This window comes from Pinus tabuliformis, chromosome 1_1 (assembly GCF_031772625.1).
Source record: "Pinus tabuliformis cultivar Carrire ecotype Pingquan chromosome 1_1, CPIR1, whole genome shotgun sequence".
Taxonomy (NCBI): Eukaryota; Viridiplantae; Streptophyta; class Pinopsida; order Pinales; family Pinaceae; genus Pinus; species Pinus tabuliformis.
This window is the reverse complement of record NC_142297.1, coordinates 315,241,167-315,251,378: the sequence shown is the minus strand read 5'-3', so window position 1 is coordinate 315,251,378 and position 10,212 is coordinate 315,241,167. Positions and strand designations below refer to the sequence as shown.

Sequence of the window (10,212 nt, the reverse complement as noted above, 5' to 3'; positions counted from 1 at the left end):
GCCCTCTTCATGAAATTTTATCATTTTCTTTTCCCATTGATTAACTGCCTCCTCTAATCCTCCCCATGGCACTATATACACCTCCTGATTTAGGATTGTTGCTCCCTAGTTCAAAAATGCCAAAAACATCAGAAACCTACAATTTTTTTCACTTTTTGTATTTTTACCAGAAAACCAAAACTATATTCAGAATGCCATGTCAATCTGAATGTGACTATCAGTAAAGTTACATCTTGAATTCCATCTCTTTATAGCAAATTCAAATCCCAACCAAAATCCACTTGTAACAAAATCACAACAGAGAATTTACCCTTTAAACCTTACAATTGCAAACACTGATAAACTAAGAAAATCATACTTACACTAAGAAGGATAGCAGTTTCTAAAGCATAGGGCTCCTTGATAGTCACTAAAGCAACTTGTGTCCACTGCCCCGTCCTATCACCACCCAAAAAATATAATCAGGCACTGGTTTTGGCCAGTTAAGGTCTGCTGTTACACAGACCTTAAGTATGTATATCAATGCAAATCCTCTAGTGTTATCCAGTTTTATCAGGAAAAATATACACCAGGGCTACTGCCTGGCTTGATATTTCCTGACTCATTGATGTCAAGTCTTACTACATCCAACAAGTTTTCCATGAATCACTTCTCTAATTTTGATAACACAAAAATAATATTGTGATTGCGCTCTATTTCTTAACCAATTCTTAATAAAACACTTCTCTGCAACTCTGATAAAACACAAGTTGACAACTATTATGCTCAATAGATATTGCAACACAAAAATAATATTGTGACTGCACTCTATTTCTCAACATATTCTTAATAGAACACTTCTCTGCAACTCTGATAATACACAAGTTGACAACTATTATGCTCAAAAGATATTGCAGAAATTGGAAATCAACACTTTTACATAAAACTCAGTCAAGAAATCCAACACCCACCTCTCTAATTTTACGTTCTTTACTATGCCACAGTATGAGAAAAACTGCTTAACATCCTTAACTGTTGCTTTGGTAGACAAATTACAGACCTGGACTGTGTAACCATCTGTAATGGCCATTGACAACACTTGGAAGTATCTGTTATGCTATGATTCACAATCTTCTTCTCAAAATTTTAAGTGAATAGCAAACACACGGATATGATATATATACTGTGACACTAAATAGTAACCAAAGGAAGATTGATTAAATTAACATTAGTTGTTTTATTCGTTATCAAAAGTTTTGATTCAATGCAGTATTGGGCCTCCAAATTTTTTTTTTCCTCAGTCTGAAGTGTATCCATCGATCACTGTGCAATCTTTGCAGATGCGTTGTTGAATGTCATCGTTCAAAATGAAAAGTGCAAAGCATCACAGCATCATAGTGAGCTGCTTTTTTTGCAGCGTTTGATAGGGAAATGGATAAATATTATTTATATTGGTTGGCGGTAAGAGGGAAATTATGAAATTGTGTGTTTAGAATACGGTTGTGTTTTGATAGATGAATCCATAGAGGCGATATTTGCACCGTAACGATGTTTTATTTTCCTTGTTTCTTAAATTTCATTTCCATAACATATATTTGAAACCAATTTATCTAATAAATTTCATTTACACTACCTAAATAATTTAAAGAGAATCCTTAATCTATGTGATCTTGCCATTTGAACCATCCTTATTTATGTAATTTGAAAATCATTTTACGGGGAATGAGGTTGAATTAGCATGTTTGGTTAATCGAGATGATGAGGTTGAAGCGGATTTTGTGAGGGAATAACATGAATTAACTTGTTTGGTTAACGGGAAAGAAAGTATTGAAAGGGATCTTGTGAGGGATAATCCTGAATCACCCTGTTCCATTAATAAAGATGGAGTTGAAAGGAATTTTGTGGGAAGCAATGAATTGGAGCAGAGATCACCTCTAGTTGTGGAGGTTCAGGAGATCAATTCACCAGAGGTAATCACAGGGAATGATGAGAAGTATGTGTAGTGTTCGTCAAGTGGAGATCAAGGAAAATTTTAAGGATGGAAAATTTTCTTGAAGTTTAAAACATTGGTGAATCTCACTAATCCCTAATATGCAAATTATAAATGTTTATTGATATATTTGTAAAATTATTCAAATTTATAATTATTTTATATATAGTCTCTATATAATGTTGGCGATTTTTAAGGTAAAATAATTTTATATTCTAAAAGTTGGGCGAATCGTCTTTTATAAAATTGGAAATTGGCGAATCTTTTTTGTGGAAAAATCATGGAAAATTAGCTCACTGGGCGAACATTAGCCCCTAAAATTTTCCATGGTGGAGATTTTGTGGAGAACAACGAATTGGAGCAGGGATCACAGCCGGTTGCTGAGCCCCGAGAGATCAATTCAAATGGACAGAATCTAGCCTGTGATTCTGAGTTCCAGTGTTTAATTGATAAAAACCGTGAGTTTGAATCTGAGAGCATTTCAGTGGAGCAACAGAAGCTGGAATTGCCAGCGTTAGATGGTAAAATTGAAGAAATAGAGTCTGTGGTGAGTGAGGACAACAAGCCAGAGCAGAATAGTGAATCTAGATGCCAGAACTTGGAAAATGAGGATGATGCATGTGGCCATATAATAGATGAGGAGAAGCAATCTAAACCTGCAAACAAGGGGCAGAATGATGAAATTGAAATGAACTGTTTTCCAAATGGGGACAGTGAGCTGGAACCTCGTTTTCAATTAAATGATGACAATGAGCTTGAATCGGGGTGTTTTGATAATGAGGATAATGGTATTTTCACTGAAGACGTGGATGGGCAATAGGTTGATGAGGCGCATCTTGGGAAAGATGAAATATATGATCCAGAGTCAAGTGACTGAAATGTGTCTAACAGTGGTGGGTCTTCTGACATGGTAGATAAAAATTCTGGAGGCTACAATCACACAGTGCAACCAGACATGCAAGAGGGTGTTGTTGTTAGTGCCTCTGATTTGGTATCTACAGGTGTTCTTGCTGGTTCAAATGGTCTATTTACTCCTATTTCAGAGAATGAGCAAAAGCTTGAAGCAGAGGTCACTAAGAAGAAGCTCCCGTGCTTAGTGAAAATACCAAGGCACTTGGACAACAAAATTAGAACTCAAATTCGACTTGCGCAGCTACATTTGGATGAGAAAACCCAAATCAAGGACTTCATCAAAGCAGCCATACAGATGAAGCGGGTAACATGCTTATATATCTTCACAAGTCTTTTAATTGAATATTCTTTGCTGTTTTGAGCATCTAGTACATATGCTTTAGTCTTTTGAAAATTGTTTCTTCTTCTTACTCTGCTATATTTCATATGGGATTTTGTGTAGTCCAACAAAGAACAAATGATATAGAGGTTGAGAGCTGCAAGGTAGGAAGAGAGGGCATTTCGTGAGGCAATCAAGTCCATTGAGAAAAAATTTGGTGCCTTGAACTCTGATTTGAGGCAATTGCAAGATGAATGGAATGATGCAGATTCTGTTTGGCAAGAAGCCTATGAAGCATTGAAGGCTCTAAAAAAACAGGAGTATGAGTGGGTAAGAAAATCACACTCTTTTACATTAGTTGACTAAACTTTGTAAGATAGTGTTAACTACTGTCAGACTTTTTTTTTCTACTCATTTTTATTGTTGTGCAAAAAAAAAATCAGATCAGAACAAAATTCATCATTTGTATATTCTTTCTTTTGGTTATAATGGAAAATTATGTCCACGCTATATCGAAATGTATGAATTTTGAAAGTCCTGCTGTCGTGTTCTTTTACCTATTGAAATCAGGTTATATATTCAATGTATTTCTGCCAGTTCTGACCAACGGATATCAAGATTTGAAACTGCTAGGAATCTTGATGACAGGTGTAGGCTTTTGAAGAATTAATGGTGACGAATGTTCTAATGGCCTCCAATAATCTTTGAATAGTTGACATAGTTTTGGCTATTCTTGAAGAAGTTAACAAATATCTCCATGTTTAGAGGTTTTTAGGTTTGGTTGGGCGGCCATTTATTTAGGGAAATGGCTCAAGCTACCTGTCATGAGCATGGCATCTGTAGCAAAGGGCATTGCAACGCTTTTATTTTCATTCAAATTGTATTTTATGATAGGCTCCATCATTTATCATATAATACACTGTGCACATTTATCATATAATACACTGATTTATGTGCAAAATAAGAGTTGGAGAGTTTCTAGTCCTGAACATTGAAAACATGGTAGCCATTTATATCGAGGTCATTGGTAATATCTTGAGGTGCCAATTTTACTGTAAGGTTAACAGGTAGCTTGGTCATCTAATACTGGCATCCTCATTTATTTCTTTTTGGCAGTTAATAATTTAATGGCCTTTCAGTTTATGGTCATCCCCAAAACCACTAGATTTAAAGAGCAGATTGAGCCATTGGAAGTTGTACTTCATCTCTCTGCATAATCATTACGAACACCCCTTCTGATTAAAGGGGGGGTTGATAGACACCTAATCCTTAAGAATTTGGTAATTTGTAAATATTTAAAATAGGGGAAATCTGAACAGTTAGAATAGGAAGAGACATAGCACCTTGGAAGACAAAACCAAAGGTCATGAAATCTTGTATATATGAATGTTTGAGTAATGGAAAATCAATGTAACTTGGGGTTAATTTCTCTGTCCAACAGTTACAATAGAATTCTAACACTAACGTGTGATTTCTAATTAAATAAATGTATATATGATTAGGGAAAATAAGAAATTCAAATAGTTCCTATATGAAATAGGAAATTCACATTCCATTATAATCTAGCAAGCAAAAGAAAAGGCTATACAATTTCAGGTAAGTGACACAAGTGGGTGACACAACTATAGTATGTAAGGCTTAAGTAGATCTACCATTTCCAATTTCCACTCTTTGAGGAAGTTGATTCTTCTTCTTCTTTCTTCACTGATTCTTCTTTTTGGCGTGACCTTTGCATAAACTGTTTCACCAAAACATTACGAATAGGAAAGGCATGAGATTGCAGTCAAACTTTCTCGAATAGTAAAATTCCAACATAGTACAGTAACACCTCCTTCACAATCAACACCATAAGGTGGAAGACATAAGTTTCCCATAATGAGAAAAACACTTCCACACTTTAGGATCCTTACCGGTTAGTCTTTGAAAGTGGGAAAAAGACATCCACACTTTAGGATCCTTCCCAATTCTCTGAAAGTGGTCCCTAGATGTATGGACAATGTGCAAACATAGCGTGATTCAAAAACATTGAAAATATGTCAAATGGTCCATCTTTACCTATCTCATGGTCTATACATACTAAAAAAGTCAAAGCAATTAAAAGTTCAAGAAACAATCTACCTCCATTAGAAAAAACAATTAGAAGGAAAAAAAAAAAAAAAACCCTGTGATGCTGCATTGTTACACTTTCACGAAGTCAGAGCAATTAAAAGTTCAAGAAAAACCCTCTGTGTTCCTGCATTTCAACACCTTCATATACAGTAAAAAAGAAATAATGTTCCAATGACATGGGTTACTTGTCAAACACCTCCTTGGTTTGGTGTTTTGGTTAAGGATCCATATCCATGGGTAAAAAGTTCTGAGTTCCAATCCCCTCGGTGGTGCTGCATCATTACATCTACATGTACAGGGAAAAAGAAAATGGGGTTCTAGTGATGTAAAACACCTTAGTTTGATGTTATGGATCCATATCCACAGGTAAAAGGTTCTGAATTCAAGAGTAATATAAGCCAATCCAATCAGTAGAAAGAGGATTGAAAAAGAAGGGATTTCCACTCTTTGAGGAAGTTGCTTCTTCTTCTTCTTTCTTCATTGATTCTTCTTTTTGGCGTGACCTTTGCATACACTGTTTCACCAAAACATTACGAATAGGAAAGGCATGAGATTGCAATCAAACTTTCTCAAACAGTAAAATTCCAACATAGTACAGTAACACCTCCTTCACAATCAACACCGTAAGGTGGAAGACAGAAGTTTCTCATAATGGGAAAAACACTTCCACACTTTAGGATCCTTCCCGGTTAGTCTCTGAAAGTGGGAAAAAGATATCCACACTTTAGGATCCTTCCCAATTCTACGAAAGTGGTCCCTAGATGTATGGACAATGTGCAAACATAGCATGATTCAAAAACATTGGAAATATGTCAAATGGTCCATTTTTACCTGTCTCATGGTCTATACATACTAAAAAAGTCAAAGCAATTAAAAGTTCAAGAAACAATCTGCCTCCATTAGAAAAAACAGTTAGAAGGAAAAAAAAAACCCTGTGATGCTGCATTGTTACACTTTCACGAAGTCAGAGCAATTAAAAGTTCAAGAAAAACCCTCTGTGTTCCTGCATTGCTACACCTTCATATACAGGAAAAAAGAAATAATGTTCCAATGACATGGGTTACTTGTCAAACACCTCCTTGGTTTGGTGTTTTGGTTAAGGATCCATATCCATGGGTAAAAAGTTCTGAGTTCCAATCCCCTCGGTGGTGCTGCATCATTACATCTACATGTACAGGAAAAAATAAAATGGGGTTCTAGTGATGTCAAACACCTTAGTTTGATGTTATGGATCCATATCCACAGGTAAAAGGTTCTGAATTCAGGAGTAATATAAGCCAATCCAATCAGTAGAAAGAGGATTGAAAAAGAAGGGATATCCAAAGGTAAAAGGTTCTGAATTCAGAAGTAATATAAGCCAATCCAAACAGTAGAAAAAGGATTGAAAAAGAAGGGATTGATCTAGTAGCCTGAAAAGGCTTCACATAATGGTTGTTATTTGACACAATCTCAGCCCTCTCCTTAAACAACCCCCACATCCGAATAGAGGATTACAACCACAGTGCAATTCCTTAACACCTGGACATCAATGTGTCAACTACAAAAGGAATGTTTCTGAGTGAGTGATCAAGAGGTAAAGGAAACAGTCTTTGGCTGGTTTGCTCAGTGTCCAAGTCGGCACAACAAAGAAAGAATCATATTAATCTCCACTGTTGAACAATGTCTCAAAGGAATTTCTAAGAATTCTCCAATCTAAAAACAAATAAGTGTGAGAAAAGCTAACAGTGTTATAGAACAGACATATATGAGATTCCCTCTTAACTGTGAGTAAAACTGCTGCAAGATGCAAATATCAACCTTACTCATCAATCACATAGGACATTCTCAATGCTGCAACCTAGCAAAATTGCAAACAAGTTGAACGTCAGAATGTGGTCTAGCAGCAAGTTTAAGCGGTTGGAGAAGTGATGACCCAAATTTAAATCCGGGCAGCACATTCTCTGTGTTGGCACTGTTGTTTACGCATATAAGAAGCCAGATGCAAGTCCTCGAGGACTTTGATAGAACAGACAATTCTCAGTTGCAGCTCCTAGACAAAGGTAGCCCTGATTGTAAAGCAGATGTTGCATGGAGATTCATACTCTCTTCCGTCCAAAAATCGGGACATTTGATGTTAAATGCCCAAAAAATATCAGCAAACAGTTTTTCAAACACCGTAGGCACACAGTTTGAGAAATTTTCCCTTGTTCCTATAGTCTGATTCTTCTAAGTTTTGGTCAATTTTGCTCAAAATTCGGTAGATATTTGTTACAATTACATATTTGAGTTGTGTAACCTGCATAATGCAGGTGTTCCAAGATTGTCTCAAGTGTTCAATCCATTTATGGAATCAATAATATATTTCAAACAACCGAAGATGGCAATCTCACTCACAATTGTATCGCTAGAGTCCGGCCATAAAAGCTAAAATATTTGATGCTTTCATTTGGAGTTGATTACATCATTTAGATTTATTATGACCAGAATCTAATGTGAGTGTCAAATGTGTAGGATGGAGAAAGTAGACGTTATGTGTATTCGCAGCAGAGCCAAAATTCTGGGAACTGTAATTTGTGTGGGTGGAGCAATGGCTATGAGTTTCCTTCAAGGTCCTACTCTAGCCCAACTCTGGCCTCTGTGGGGACAATCAACATCAGTTTCCAACACTAATACAGTACACCTAGTGGAAACCATTCTACACGAGGGAGATTCACGCAACCAGATTAGAGGGTGTATTTACCTTATCTCAGTAGTGATAATGTTATCCACTACCATGATATTGCAGGTCTCCCTACCACCTTGCATATTAAATTGATACCTAATTATAACCCTTTTCTGTATTTAGAAGTTTCAGGGCTCCCCACCCAATCAAATGTATGATTATAATTTCATGTGCAGGTTGAGACATTGAAGAAGTTTCCAGCCACACTATCCCTTACATCAATTACTTCCATTCTAGGCTCCATCCAAAATGCTCTCCTAATAGCCATTCTTGACAGAGGCATCATTCCAACATCATGGATACTGGATAGGGCTGGGATTTTGACTGTGGTCGTTGCAGTAAGTCTACATACATGAATGATGTTCTTCCTCAATTTTCCCAGCCATGAATAACTTAAATTTTTGTTAGGTGGTTAAGCTGATTTGTGGAAGATTAATTCAATTTGGCAGGGAATCATATTCAATGCAATGGCATTTCCATTACAGTTATGGTGTTTGCAGAAACGAGGGCCAGTATTCGTTACAATATTCAGCCCAGTGTCTACCGTGTGCTCAACAATTTTATCATCTATAGTTCTGGGAGACACGCTGCGTCTGGGAAGGTGTCTGTCATTCTGCCTACAGATTTACAAAATTAATTAACTGAAATGCTTGATTTTCCTGCACTGGAACAGTTTGATGGGCGTGATTCTTATATTCATTGGTCTCTACCTTTTTCTGTGGGGCAAAAGCCAAGACGATGCTACCCAGATCAAAATATCTTCTGACGAAGAAGCAGATATAGCCATAGCAACAGAAGGAGAAGAAAATCAGCACCCACCTCCTGCTTCTGAAGTAGTGGATGTGAAAACACCTTTACTACACTAACATTCTTGTCATTTTGTTGAAAAATTGCAATGTTTGTAGTAAACACTTAGTCATTAACACAGTAGAACTGCTTCTGAAGTAGTGGATGTGAAAACACCTTTACTACACTAACATTCTTGACATTTTGTTGAAAAATTGCAATGTTTGTAATAAACACTTAGTCATTAACACAGTAGAATCGCTGAGAATTCCAACACTATAGTGTATTATTCTCGGCTGTTCAATGCTAACAAGATTCACAGGTAATGTGGTTACCTGACAGATTAGACAAAAACTTATTGCACAGTTTGAAAAAAAACAGTACATATAAACTATGAAAATGTACATTCTGAAATCTTCTTGAATCCTTACATTATCATTTGTATGATGTATAGTTAGTGAATGCTCACAACTCACCAGCTGCTGGTAAGTGGGAATTTGTAAAGCATTAACTACATTCTGAAATCTTTTTAATATTATCATTTGAATCATTTCTGATGGATGCTGCTCACCACTTTATCAGGGTTCTACATGGATTAATTTCGATAAAGAGTTGGTTGCACCGATTTTGAATGGCGCCAGCAAGATCCTTTTCCACGAGCTGTATCCTCAAAATTTCGATTAATTTGATCTTTCACACAGAAGGTATGAATAAAATAGCGTGTTCTAAGAAACATCCGACAAAATAGTTCACCTGAAGGTGCTTGGCTCTACCGTAAGGGGTGTCTCCAATCGGGACCTTGTACAGAGCATGAAAAGGATCAGTTTTCTCCTGTGTTTTCAGGAAGCCGATTGGCTTTGCCTGAGCAGAAGCAGGGAATGCGTTGTCCTGCTCATAGCACCGGCTAACGCGAGGGTTTCTAGAAGAAAACGGAGAAGACTCGGCTTCGATTGTCATTTCCTTTGGTTTTACAGTCTATTTCACCGAAATGTGCAAAAGGTTCCTGTGCTAGGAGTTCTATGCATAGTAAACACTTGTTTGCCTAAACAATTTTAGCATCAGTAGTCGACCATTAGAAATCAAACACCTTATGCTCTGCTTTTCTAGACCAGAGAACATAAATTCCGAACTAAAATTCACAAAACTATCTGAAATCTGTAACACCAAATAATATGAACTTAAACGCGTTCAGATTAGGGCATTTAAGGAATCTCCTAGAGTCTTCAGCTCAGAAAAATTCAGTGGATAAGCACAAATTTCGAAAAATACCTGTGGTCATTCGGCTCCGAATTAAACAGAGACCTTTTGGAAATCTAGATCTGAGACGGATTCAGCAACGAATTTGTAACCATTAGACCAGTGCACAAACTGTTTCAGCAACTAATTTTCAGAGACAGATTCAACAACGAATTTGTA

At 36.6% G+C, this 10,212-nt stretch overlaps 1 protein-coding gene across 1 annotated transcript; it reads left to right on the top strand.

Annotated features, from left to right (window-relative positions):
• The first annotated feature begins 7,786 nt into the window (after nucleotides 1-7,786).
• Nucleotides 7,787-8,876, top strand: LOC149212810 (auxin-induced protein 5NG4-like). Its single transcript, XM_089388827.1, has 4 exons — nucleotides 7,787-8,073; nucleotides 8,187-8,348; nucleotides 8,460-8,611; nucleotides 8,684-8,876. The coding sequence occupies exons 1-4, from the start codon at nucleotides 7,792-7,794 to the stop codon at nucleotides 8,874-8,876; spliced, it is 789 nt and encodes a 262-aa protein (XP_089244953.1). The 5' UTR covers nucleotides 7,787-7,791.
• The last annotated feature ends 1,336 nt before the right edge of the window (nucleotides 8,877-10,212 follow it).

Excerpts from the sequence above, each read along its gene's own strand:
- LOC149212810 (XM_089388827.1), top strand. The coding sequence starts at position 7,792 with ATGTGTAGGATGGAGAAAGTAGACGTTATGTGTATTCGCAGCAGAGCC. Across the intron at positions 8,074-8,186 it reads CCACTACCATGATATTGCAG|GTTGAGACATTGAAGAAGTT; the intron begins GTCTCCCTACCA and ends TTTCATGTGCAG. Across the intron at positions 8,349-8,459 it reads TTTTGACTGTGGTCGTTGCA|GGAATCATATTCAATGCAAT; the intron begins GTAAGTCTACAT and ends TCAATTTGGCAG.